The 12,312-nt window shown below is 49.4% G+C and overlaps 4 protein-coding genes across 4 annotated transcripts; 3 read left to right on the forward strand and 1 right to left on the reverse strand.

Annotated features, from left to right (window-relative positions):
- The first annotated feature begins 699 nt into the window (after nt 1-699).
- FOBCDRAFT_17463 (ankyrin repeat-containing domain protein) lies at nt 700-3,781 on the forward strand. The gene has a single exon (XM_031174294.3). It carries the CDS (start codon nt 768-770, stop codon nt 3,606-3,608), a length of 2,841 nt encoding a protein of 946 aa, XP_031051079.2. The 5' UTR covers nt 700-767; the 3' UTR covers nt 3,609-3,781.
- Nucleotides 3,782-6,209: 2,428 nt separating this feature from the next.
- Nucleotides 6,210-8,025, forward strand: FOBCDRAFT_215761 (D-isomer specific 2-hydroxyacid dehydrogenase). Its single transcript, XM_031174295.3, has 3 exons — nt 6,210-6,321; nt 6,385-6,432; nt 6,857-8,025. The coding sequence occupies exons 1-3, from the start codon at nt 6,319-6,321 to the stop codon at nt 7,901-7,903; spliced, it is 1,098 nt and encodes a 365-aa protein (XP_031051080.1). The 5' UTR covers nt 6,210-6,318; the 3' UTR covers nt 7,904-8,025.
- Nucleotides 8,026-8,449: 424 nt separating this feature from the next.
- On the reverse strand, nt 8,450-10,490 carry FOBCDRAFT_288833 (amino acid permease-domain-containing protein). Its single transcript, XM_031174296.3, has 2 exons — nt 9,446-10,490; nt 8,450-9,395 (listed from the first exon to the last, which is right to left on the reverse strand). The coding sequence occupies exons 1-2, from the start codon at nt 10,448-10,450 to the stop codon at nt 8,568-8,570; spliced, it is 1,833 nt and encodes a 610-aa protein (XP_031051081.2). The 5' UTR covers nt 10,451-10,490; the 3' UTR covers nt 8,450-8,567.
- A 594-nt stretch (nt 10,491-11,084) lies between these two features.
- Nucleotides 11,085-11,651, forward strand: FOBCDRAFT_17498 (uncharacterized protein). Its single transcript, XM_059608498.1, has 2 exons — nt 11,085-11,382; nt 11,434-11,651. The coding sequence occupies exons 1-2, from the start codon at nt 11,128-11,130 to the stop codon at nt 11,566-11,568; spliced, it is 390 nt and encodes a 129-aa protein (XP_059464210.1). The 5' UTR covers nt 11,085-11,127; the 3' UTR covers nt 11,569-11,651.
- The last annotated feature ends 661 nt before the right edge of the window (nt 11,652-12,312 follow it).

Raw genomic sequence — 12,312 nt, forward strand, 5'->3', positions numbered from 1 at the left:
CCAAAAGCAACTTGCACATCGATAACATCCAGTTGACTGGGGGAGTATCTCAAAGCCATTGCACGGCCAAGCTTGTTGGATCTGTGCCAAGTAAATGAGCCTGCTCCAGGGATGAATTGCCTTTCGATTGTGCAAACCGCCTTGATTATTTCCTCCCTTGTTTCCAATTGACATAGAAATATCTGAGCCCATTGATTCTATCATGGACCCATGTTTCAACCAAACCTATGGACCTTCCATTCAATCCAATGGATGTCTTGACTAAAACAATGTACGATTGAGAGTGGGTCAAACCCTGCATAGCACTCAGCCGCTGACACTTCTACAGGGTATTGGGCATAACGGTAATGATGCAGTTTAGTTACATCGCTATGGGTCGAAACAAATGATGTAAACTTTTCATCTCTTTTCCATCTAAAGTGCTTAATTCCTCCCGATGAAACAACCCACGCTCCCGAGGTATTGGGACCATACAACGAATGGACAGTGCTTCAGTTGACCAGGACAGGGCTGATGGCGCTAGATGCGGAGCGAACTCCGCTAAACTACGTAAACCTCGATCTGGTTGGCTCGTCCAGCTTTGGCGTGATGCGAGAGCTTCGCCAAACAGCTCCACTTCGGGAAAATCGAGAAATTCCATTGCCATGGATTATTATTAGGCATGAGCTACAGCTCCCCCTCATACTCACTCAGTCATACCCTAACTTTTCTTTCCTTGCATCATCCTCTTCTCCAGGTCCCTCGTCGCCCAAGGTAGCTCGCCCACCATGCCTTCGCTGGACAGGCTGCCAAACGAGGTCCTCTGTAATATCGCCGGGTTCTTGGTCAAGAAATATGATATAGCTAGCTTATCACGAGCCAACCGACACTGCTACGATATCGCCAGCCCGATTCTCTGGAAACGCGAAGCTCGATCGGATAGACCGGGTGCCATACATTGGGCTGTCGAACATGGAGACATCAATGTCTTGCGCCGTGCTCTCGAAGCTGGCGTTGACGCTTCACGGGTAGCCTTCACCCACCGACCCAAACCACGCATCGACCGTGCGCATAAGTGGTACAACTACCATTCGAATTACTACGACGACCCTGTGTGGAGGGTTCACGATGATGACCACTCAGTTGATTTGGACGCATCATATGTGTTACACGACATGTGCGATTGCTTCGAAAGCGGTTGCGACGACGGCATATTCAGCGATTGCAGATGGGAGCCTATACACGTTGCTGCGAGTAAGGGACGGATCGATATGATTGAGATTCTCCTCGATGCGGGTGCTCCTATTGATGCCCCTTCATGGGGCGTGTGCTTGTGTCGTCCACATCTGCCCATGGAAGCTTTCACCGAGTCTCCAGCTGTTGATGAAGGAGAGCTCGAAGATTTACATGGGGGGAACTGGACACCTTTACATGTCGCCATATGCCATAATCAGTACGAAACGGCAAAGTTTCTGTTGAAACGTGGAGCGTCGCCGGTCATCTATCAGGGAGTAGACTTTGAGCTGGAACCGCTCGCATGGCGACAGGACGACACCCCTGTGGACTCGAGCAGATTCAAACTCACCGCACTACATCACGCTGCGAAAGAGAACATGATGGATCTCGTTGAGTTTCTCATTGACGAAAAGTACCAAGAAGACATCGATGTTGAAGGTCCGTTTATGGGAACACCACTGTTCCAAGCAATATGGTATGGACATTGGGACACTGTAGTCCCATATCTCCTCCAACATGGCGCCGATCTTGATAAGAGGCTCATTGAGACGGGGCTGACACCCCTCATGATGGCATGTTTCTCACGTCGCTTCGATGACGCCGCAAGACTCGTTGATCTGGGTTCAAATGTCACGACATTATCTGTACACCAATTCAGTATCCTTCACCTGATTCTCGGACCTCGTCACCTCCGGCCAGAAGACTTTTTTGACCCCCTCGGATCTCCTCCGAAGCAATCTAGCAAGGTCTCCGAGGCCGAAATCATTCAGAAGTTCATTACTAAGGGTTTCGATGTCGATGCACGGGAAACTCTTCTTGGAATGACACCTTTGATGGTGGCGAGCGCGAGCTGTAACACAGATGCAATGCAAGCATTGCTCGAAGGTGGTGCCAATGTCAACGCGGTAGACAATGAAGGTCTGTCTGCGCTTGCGAGGGTCGGTGAGACTGCCGAAGGCTCTGCTATTCTGGGTTTGTACGACTCTGCCAAGATGCTGCTGGATGCAGGAGCAACATTGGAAGATTCGAGAGACGAGATCACTCCACTCAACATTATCTGCACACGGCAATGTGAACCCTACTTCAACCGTGAATGGGATAATCAGCACGCCACTCTAGCTAAGCTTCTCATTGAGCATGGTGCTGACCCAAACGAAAAGGGTGTTGCTACCAGCCGTCCATTCACAGAGGCCATCATTCATGGAAACTTGAATATCGCTAGAGCGATCATTGAGAACGGGGGGCGGCCAGAAAAGGGCGATCTGGAAAGGCTTCTCTCAATATTCGTTCACGAATCGTATGATGATGGAAAGACGGATTTCATTCTGCACATCGATTACGCCAAGTACGGCATCTCAGGTCCCTCCGAGGGCTTCTTGGTGGATCTTCTCAAAACGGCTCTGAACAATCAACTCTGGACACGAGCCGCCGACCTGATGAGGTCGGTATCAACCCCGAGCGTGTTCCGTAAGGGGTTAATCTACCGGTGCTTGGAGAAGCCTTCTCCGATTGCCGACGAGCCATCAAGCCTGATTCAAGTGCTTCTTGATCGCGGCCAGGACCCGAATGAGCTGTTCGAGGGCGAGCCACCGTTGTATTATAGTTTCAAATCTGGGTCTTGTTGGCGGACAACACCTGTTCTTGTAAATGGGGGTGCTGACATCCATATGCCTACAAACGCCATGCCTGACGGTGCTCTCATGTATACCATAACTCATGGTTATCAGCCACAGACATGTCAACTTCTCGCCAAACATCCGCACGCGTTGCGCGGCAAACCAGAGAGGCTACATCGAGAATGCTGGTCATCTCTTATACACTGGGAGCCCCATCCAAGCAGGGTTCTAGTCGGAAGATCAGATGATCGTGTACCGCAACTCAACTGGACATTTACCAGCCGGTTGATTTCAGCTGGTCTCCGAACTGATGTCACAACGCTTGATGATGAAGATGTCAAAGAACTCGTGGAGCAAGCGATTCCGAAAACCGAGGTCCTAAAAGTCGAGGGGCGAAAGGTCCTGGAGGCCCTCGACATAGCCTATGTGGAACCCTCGGTGTCGGATATGCTCAATGCTACTATTGGAATGGATGTTGAGGGCGAGGATGCTGAAGAGGAAGAGGAAGGGGAAGACTTCGAATATGGCTCTGTCAGTGACGAGATTGACGATCATTCAGATTACTATGACGTCGATAGCGATGGAGTTCCATTCGAGCTTTTCCCTCCCTACATGGGCGGAGGGGATGGGGATGAAGACGAAGAAGATGAAAATGATCAAGGGGAGCAAGATGGGGAAGACGGATGGGGTGAGGGAAACTCGAGTGATTTTGATGACTATGATGATGGAGCTCCCATGCCGATACCAGCCCCTCTGTTGTTTGGGTTTCTGATGTAAGTTCATATTTTTTAAAAGGTACGGGCTAATGTCGTCGTATTCGCTTCATGACGACTGGGCAGAGTAGGGTTGGGTTTATGATAGGTATGATTTATGGGCTGGCGCTTTACGGATCGGATAAATAGGTAGACGGATTGTGGGACGGCATCACGGTCTGGGGCTCGACATTCAAGCAATACGGATGGAACGACATTCTGCGATGAAAATTAGGACAATGGATTTCTTTTTTGGTGTAAGATATGGTTAATGGGGTCTCGTGGAGTAACGAGGAAAAGGTGTTGATTCCAACTGGAATTCTTTGCTAGAAGTTGAAGAGCGCGGTTAGACTGAAATCGCTCCAGCCATTCAAGTTATTTCACTGAGCCTCATCAAGCTCCAAATTTTCCTCGCGGGTGAAGTGTGACTCTCTGATCCGAGAACATTACCAGGCGCCGAGCTGCTACGGATGCGAGCTATGTTCCCGAAGCCGGCTTCGACCTCCGGCGGCGGGGGAAAACACCAGCACTATAACTAACGCCAGGGGCAACTTTGGCAGCCTCAGACTATGCTAAGTTGGGTTTTGGGTGACAGGTCGGAGATGTTACGGCGTTGTGGGACACTTTCTGAATGGGATCACAAAGAGAGGAAAGGTAGGGGATGAGGATGATGAACCTTGAGGGTTTAATAGACGCCGGTTGTCCGAAGATTCAGGGTAGGTAGGTATGCTGATATTTTAGACGATGCGATAATATGAGTTTCGCCATTTCAGGTTTGTATTCTTCTTTTGAAGGAAAAATAAGTAAATATTAAATGAAATGCTAGTTGTACGGAGTGGGATATGCTACTCATATTAAGCTGTTCACTCTCGTCGTGTGAAGCTATACACATGTTTTGATAGTGAGCTGTTTACCTGCAGGTTCTCAAGCTGAGGAATATGAAAATGCGGGGAAATAACCAAAGAGGCAAACACTTGAGATGCAAAACAACTGCATCAACAAAACAGATCGAGTCCGAAAAGCTTGGCTTTCTCGCCATCATCATGTGGCGGTTCTGGTCGAATCTCACTGAAGCTCCGGAGATGAAAGTGCGGAAGAGGTCACCCCGCATCCGCATCCGTGACCGTAGCCGGAGTATGGGTCAGGAGGAGTTTCGGGGGGGCTAGACACGGATGGATGGCGGGATACCGAATAGCGACGGAAATCAGATTTGAGGCATATGAGTTTATGACAAGGTATAGTATGCAGTCATGAGACGATGGAAGTCTTACCTAGGTATCAGTCACCGGTCAAAGTATGCTAGAGATATCAATGATTGAGAGGGACAAGTCCTTGTAAATGAGGCAATCTACGTACGATATCAGAGCCTCAGTGGAGAGTCGGTCCATCTGTGGACAACTGCATCATTGATAACAGCTTCCGAGTAACATTTCCACAATAGACGACTCCGTAGCGATAACTGGAGACCAATTACTCAATAGCAAGTCGTTTAGGTACGGTTGCTGTGGTGTAGTTGTAGTTGTTACGGCATCATCCATCCATCATAGCATGTCCCCCACTTACACCATCGTCAGTATCACATCGCATCGGACATTGTTTCCCTAGAATGTTCCATTCTTCTCCAAGAGACTAACTCAATTTCTCTCAATTGGAGTCCCTTGGAGACACAGCATCACCTTTAATTTTTCTTCTTGACAGCAGAATATACCTAAAGACGGAGATTTGTACCGTAGCTGCCGTTGACTTCAAGAGGTCGGCGGTCTTAACCCCGCTCTGTGGGTGCCGAAAGAGGCAACCTTGGAGACCCCGCCTGAAGAAGATGACCACACGCGATTGGTCTACAGCTCTAGCTCTTATCCTCCACTTTACCCTTTCTCGAGCTCTCCCCCAGTCAAACCAACACCGAACACCGAGATATGCCCCGTATCATGGAAGAGGAGCTTCTCGCCCATTTGCCCATACTTTCCTCTTCGAGTAAGACCCCTCCAAGTGTGTGGTCGCACGCGCTCCCCCCTCCCCCGCTCTCTTCGGCTGCGCGCGTGTTAGTTGGGACGGCATCCAGCGGGTTACAGGCCGGTCGCCGTGAATTACAGACCACAGACACTCGAAATAGCAGTCTGGCCAAGTACCTGATGGAATTCACAGCTCGATATTCAATGTCCGGCCTCGTTACGGCTGCCAGTTTCGGCGCTTGTCGCCTCCACAGAGAACCTACCGAGATGGAGAATGCTTCCAGACTTTGACGCCCACAGCTGATAGAGTACTCCATAACGTACACACATGGTCCCCCCCCTCAGATGCCGACACCTTCGGGGTTCGCGGGATCGATGGAGATTCGCTGTCTCAGAGACACCGGCCCCTGCCCGTGCCACGGTTCCAGTTCCGTTCATGGCGAGAACGCAAGCATTACAGCGCAGCACTACGGTGCTTGTGCTTGTGCGTGTGCGTGTGCGTGAGACGTGGAACCTTGGCTGTGCCATCTTTGTCTTGTCTCTCTAACTGTGGAGAGCATACATCGTTGTAACAGGCTCGATCAGACGCCGGTGCCCGTTACTTGGTGACAAGATACATAGCCATGGCGCGTTCATTTCCAGAGCATAAATATCTGGCATTGGACCCTCGATATCCTACTTTCTCTCCTCCTCACTCTCATCATCACCATCATCATCATCATCACTCTTCCTTCTTCTCTTACTTCCTCCTTTAACCAATAAACCCTTTTCACAACCGCCAAAATGGTAAGCATTCCTCTCCATCTATATCTCTACATCCTCTTGAGCCTCAACTAACACGCCAAACAGGTCAAGGTTCTTGCAGTTCTCTACGATGGTGGCCAGCACGCCAAGGATGTATGTCTTTACCACTTTCTATTTCAACCCAATTCCTCTTGATTCTTTATCAACTATCTCCAATGGTCGTTGATTCTGCCTTCAACTCTCATATCTACCGACAACCACAAACAACTCCCCACACACCATCCCTCCGCGCTTGTCGATCTCAAACGCGGGGAAATGGTCTCACTACATGAGAATCAGCCACATCCAGCCCGATGATGCGGGGCAACGTCTGGGCAACATGCAAAGACATCGAAAAGTGACAGTTGGGTGGCATTATATGGCTTGTTCCACTCGTGGTATACACTACAAGGGTCTGAGTAACAATGCAACCCAACTTACACCCAATGTCTGAACATTGCACCATCAACCCCTCAATCACTCTTCAAATCACTTCTCCTCAGCCAATTGGTTTTATGGCGACTAACGCGTCTCATAGCAACCCCTCCTTCTCGGTACCACTGAGAACGAGCTCGGTATCCGCAAGTGGCTCGAGGACCAAGGCCACACTCTCATCACCACATCTGACAAGGACGATGAGGGTTCTACCTTCGACAAGGAGCTCGAGGATGCTGAGATCATCATCACCACTCCCTTCCACCCTGGTTACCTGACCGCTGAGCGTCTTGCTCGCGCCAAGAAGCTCAAGCTTGCTGTCACCGCTGGTATCGGCTCTGACCACGTCGACCTCAACGCTGCCAACAAGACCAACGGTGGTATCACCGTTGCTGAGGTCACTGGCTCCAACGTCGTCTCCGTTGCTGAGCACGTTCTCATGACCATCCTCGTCCTTATCCGCAACTTCGTCCCTGCCCACGAGCAGATTGAGGCCGGTGACTGGAACGTTGCCCATGCTGCCAAGCAGGAGTTCGATCTTGAGGGCAAGGTTGTCGGTACCGTAGCTGTCGGCCGCATTGGTGAGCGTGTCCTCCGCCGCCTCAAGCCCTTCGACTGCAAGGAGCTCCTCTACTTCGACTACCAGCCCCTTTCTCCTGAGAAGGAGAAGGAGATTGGCTGCCGCCGCGTCGATACTCTCGAGGAGATGCTCGCTCAGTGTGATATCGTCACCATCAACTGCCCTCTCCACGAGAAGACCAAGGGTCTCTTCAACAAGGACCTCATCGCCAAGATGAAGAAGGGTTCTTACCTCGTCAACACTGCCCGTGGTGCCATCGTTGTCAAGGAGGACGTTGCTGCCGCTCTCAAGTCTGGTCACCTCGCCGGTTACGGTGGTGATGTCTGGGACCACCAGCCCGCTCCCAAGGACCACCCTCTGCGAACCGCCAAGAACAACTGGGGTGGCGGTAACGCCATGGTTCCTCACATGTCCGGTACCTCTCTGGACGCTCAGATCCGATATGCCAACGGTACCAAGGCCATCATCGACTCTTACCTCTCTGGCCGCCACGACTACAAGCCTGAGGATCTCATCGTTCACCAGGGTGACTATGCCACCAAGGCCTATGGTCAGCGTGAGAAGAAATAAATGTATTGAGAGAATGGAAGAAATGATTTGTACATGATGATGAATAGTTTTACAACAACTGCATTATAGACGCGGGTCAAAAGCAATCAGCGTTGCAGATAATACAATTTGTTAAAGTTCTACCTCCTTTTGTCTTTTGCCTTCAGTGATCCTAACAATATGCCATGAAAAGCCTCGCCCGAGCTCTTAAGCTCCCAATTATTTCACTTGATAATCTCCATTAAGTAGCATTAATAAAGGTTGGCAAAGGCTAAATTTAACCTGAACCTTTCAACATATGATAAATACCTACGTAGAGAAAAAAAAGGATAATTGATATAGCACATATAGATGAAGTACCTTTGTCAAAAGAAATACTATGTGTTCTATCTTTTGATTCTCCTTCTTGGTTCCTATAATCACCCCAACAATGCAGCAGGCATCGGGCTGCCTGTGTACGTCAACAGCCATTTTACACATTCACTCACAATGACTACCGCCAAAATGAAGCCAAGCAGAAATGTTCTACTGTTCTTAGTCTTTTACTTTGCTATTAATACAAAATTTCTCGCTATTTTTGGTATGCTTCGTTATGAGCCATCAAGCGCTATATGGCTGACCATAATTTTACCATTCATGACATGAATTCGTTGCCAACTCTCCCAATCCATGCTATATTTTCTAATCATCTCCAGAATTGCCACCACTTCTTTTCCTCGCTGGGTTGTCCTCTCCGTCTCAAGACCTGCTCGTCTCGTCCTCTAATGCGCCAGAAATAAACAGGCACACCAGCTACCACGAAGAATACGACGGCGATGGTCTGGAAAGGCTGTGCAAAGACAGCGCGGCTGAGGAGGAAGAGACTAACGCAGCAAAAAATAATAGGCGTTGTGATCCAAGTCTTGTACGGTCGTACAAGTCCCGGCTCCCGCACGCGTAGGATGATTAGACCGAGGACTGTGAGGAAATAAAATGTGTAGCCTGCAACGCCATAAAAGGTGACGAGAGTGCTGAACTCGCCAACAATCACGTAACCAACTGTGAGAACAGCGTTGAGAATGAGTGCATAGACTGGCGTGTAAAACAGTCCAGCATCTTCATCGCCGAACATTCTGCGCATCTTGCGCGTGAACCAACTTCGTGTACGCTGCGTGCTGAGCTCGTGCTCGTGTGGGCTGCCCCCAATACCAATAGTGCCAAAGATCGAAGGAATGTAGCCCTCTTTGCCAGCTACATATGCCAAACGACTGGAGGTGAAAGTCGAAGAGTTGAGGGCACCGAAACAACTGGCACTGACGATGAGTGCGAGAATGAGTGAGCCTACGGAACCAAACACTCGGTTGCCAAACATGACAGCTACTGTGTTGGACCCATCCATGCTCTCGAGAGGTAGGACAAGGAAGTAGGCGATGTTAGCTAGCACATAGCAGAGGATGACCAGAGGCATGGCTGTGTGAATGACTCGGGGTAGGTCTTTAGTTGGGTTCTTGAACTCCCCAACGACGTAGTTTGTCTAGACTATGTCAGTTATCGAGACTTGCAAACTTGACTGATATCACTCACATTGTCCCAGCCATCATATGCCCAAAGACCGGCATAAAGGGCAAGAGCCCAAGCAGACATGTCGGTCGATGTGTTTTCAAACAGCTGATGCGGCTTCCACTCAACTTCCGATTTGCCCTTGAGCGTCTTTCCTGTGATGGCAACGACAACACCAGTGACGGTGACGCCCAGTAAAGCGATAAATTTCATAAACATGAGCGTATCGTTCACACGCGTGCCGAGCTTTGTAGACACACAGTTCAAGAACGTTACAATGAACAGTCCTACAAGCGCAACAGCCTTGTTGATCCAAGGGCTTACATGCTCAGCGTCAGGACCGATGAAGGCTCGAACAAAGTATTCGCCCATGATGATGGCGATAATAGCGGCACTACCGGGCTTAAGGACCAACATGGCAACCCATGTAAAGAGGAAGCCTATCACCTCGCCAAATGTCTTGGCCAAGTAAACTTGAGCGCCGCCATTGAGAGGAATCGCTCCTCCGAGCTCAGCGTAAGACGCAGCGCCTGTCCAAGCGAGTATACCCGCGATAATCCAGACGAGTATCGCTGCACCTGGCGACCCAACTCTTGTGCTCACAGATCCTGGCGACGAGAAGATTCCTGAGCCGATAATGAGTCCCACTATCAGCGATAATCCGTTCAAGTATGTCAAAGTCTTGTTTTTCTCCAACGACCCTCCTCCCAAGCCGCCGCTCGGCCTCGATCTTGATGTTGGTGCTCCAATGGGAGCGTAACCTTCGGCACCAGCCGTCGAGCTTAAAGGGAACATATTGGCGGAGAAGTCAAAAGCTGAGGATACTGAATACGATCGATTCATCCTGTTTGCAGGATTGGCACTGTCCAGGGGGTCATCTTGTTCGAGCGACAGTCTCCGCGACGACGATATGCTGGGCCTCGAAGAGATCTCTGTAGCCCCCTCTTCGTTGAGCTGACTTGAGCTAGCCAAGGAAGCGAGTTCCAGCGAGTCTCTCATATTCGACGGGAGTCCGTAAGGCGGCGCCATTGTGGTGTATGTGTAGTTGTCCTTTCCCCCTCTTCCCAGCGACTAGTTAATCGACCAATCCGCCAAGATCGAGGAACCACGAGTATTCAATTCGAGTATTTCAGCTGTTAAAGACCAATGCGCATAGCGGTTCGTCGTCGCGCAAACTTGAAATGAATGTGTTGAGCGATCGGCAGCCGAAGGATGTGAGAAAGCAAGATCTGTGACGTAGAGATCTCGGTGGCCGGTAGTTGTTTTGAAGTCTTTTTGAAGCAGTCGAGATTGAAAAGATGGGGTATAAAAGCACAATTAAGAAAGTATTCGTATTCGTCAATAATTGATTGATTGATTGATTGATTGCTCATGAAGTCTCTTTTCATTCAATACCAAAAAGGGGCAATGTTTGCTTCGTTATAGTGGAACAGGACAAAGAAAGAGGGCCAAGTTGAAAAGATAGGAGTCGGCTTTACCCAACTCATCACAAGGAAGCTTCTTTGTCAATGCAAGTGCTGCTTCGCTTTTCCTTTCCGCGTATGGATCAGAAACACATTACCAGTCTAGCCCAGCCCCTTGCTCTCTTCAGTGGGGCCCAGCCACTCGCACCGCCACATATTGCTTACCTTAGTCACTCGTTCATGATTAACGTCAAGTCCATGATCATCGCGTTTCCGACAACCCTTCTCAAACACCACAACACCATGGGCTCCGACGATTATGCTGCAGTCGGTGGCGGTGGCGCCCTGAAACTCAAAGGCGCCAAAATACACAAGAAAAAGAAGAAGCGCGACAAGACCGATCTTGAAAAGAATCTCGATACTGGAAACAAGGACGAAGAGAAGAGAAGGAAGAAGGATAGAGAGGAGCAAGAGCCCCACGATGAGGATGATGAGGACAAACCCGAAGTCCAAAAGACGGAGGCTCAAAAGCGCCACGAAGAGATAAAAAAGAAGAGGGCAGGTCTTTCATTGCCTTATATTGTTGATATCATGCTAACAAGTCTATAGCTGCTCAAACTCGCTGAGTCTTCAAGCTCGCGACCAGAACTTCTCAAAACACATAAGGAGCGTGTCGAAGAACTCAATACTTACTTGTCCAGATTGAGCGAGCATCACGATATGCCCAGGATTGGCCCCGGTTAAGGATATCAGGACAGAAGGTTGAGTTGGTGGCGAATGTGTGTAGGCGGATGGACGGGAGTTGTTGGCGCTTTTGGTTATACCCTCGAATTAAACAAATATCCCCACAAATGCTATCTGTTGCATTGATCTACGGCATTATCAGAACCAGTCACCTGGAGGCGCGTAATGTTCACCCCTTGCTGGGCTGAAAGAACCAAAACCCTGTGTCAAGGAGTAAAGGTCAAGACCATTACGCACAACATGACCACATCGATTTGCTTGGAAATAGGGAAAAGAAAATCGAATATGCAAACGCAAATGCTTGTATTCGCTCATGTACTATGCATTTTTAAATACGATCCATGTTCGGCATATATGCTGGACGCCATTAATGAACTAAATCTCCCCCAAGATACAACCGTATGTGGAAGTTCTTGTCTATTGATTAATCCCGTCTGATGCTGCCCCCAAGTCTATTATCCTGATTTTATACCCATGAAGAAAGGACCGTGATATTCATAAAGATGAACCCATTCTGAATTAACTGGTGCCCGCAACGGGACCACAAATTCGTTCGTCACGGGATTCGCGTGACGTTTTCGCTGGATGCGAGGTAAGGTCAAGTGATCAATATTCCATTTACAGGAGTATGAAACCACCGAAGACCATACCCACGACTGCGGCAAGAACTGAACCGACGGATCGAGGAGCGGCATTCTGAAGGTCAGGGTTGCTGCCGGCAGTAGCTTCGGCCGAGGGAACAAC

The sequence above is a fragment of the Fusarium oxysporum genome, chromosome II, assembly GCF_013085055.1.
Source record: "Fusarium oxysporum Fo47 chromosome II, complete sequence".
NCBI classification, from domain to species: Eukaryota; Fungi; Ascomycota; class Sordariomycetes; order Hypocreales; family Nectriaceae; genus Fusarium; species Fusarium oxysporum.

Excerpts from the sequence above, each read along its gene's own strand:
- FOBCDRAFT_17463 (XM_031174294.3), top strand. The coding sequence starts at position 768 with ATGCCTTCGCTGGACAGGCTGCCAAACGAGGTCCTCTGTAATATCGCC.
- FOBCDRAFT_215761 (XM_031174295.3), top strand. Across the intron at positions 6,433-6,856 it reads GTGGCCAGCACGCCAAGGAT|CAACCCCTCCTTCTCGGTAC; the intron begins GTATGTCTTTAC and ends CGCGTCTCATAG.
- FOBCDRAFT_288833 (XM_031174296.3), bottom strand. The coding sequence starts at position 10,450 with ATGGCGCCGCCTTACGGACTCCCGTCGAATATGAGAGACTCGCTGGAA. Across the intron at positions 9,396-9,445 it reads CATATGATGGCTGGGACAAT|ACAAACTACGTCGTTGGGGA; the intron begins GTGAGTGATATC and ends GACATAGTCTAG.
- FOBCDRAFT_17498 (XM_059608498.1), top strand. The coding sequence starts at position 11,128 with ATGGGCTCCGACGATTATGCTGCAGTCGGTGGCGGTGGCGCCCTGAAA. Across the intron at positions 11,383-11,433 it reads AAGAGATAAAAAAGAAGAGG|CTGCTCAAACTCGCTGAGTC; the intron begins GCAGGTCTTTCA and ends ACAAGTCTATAG.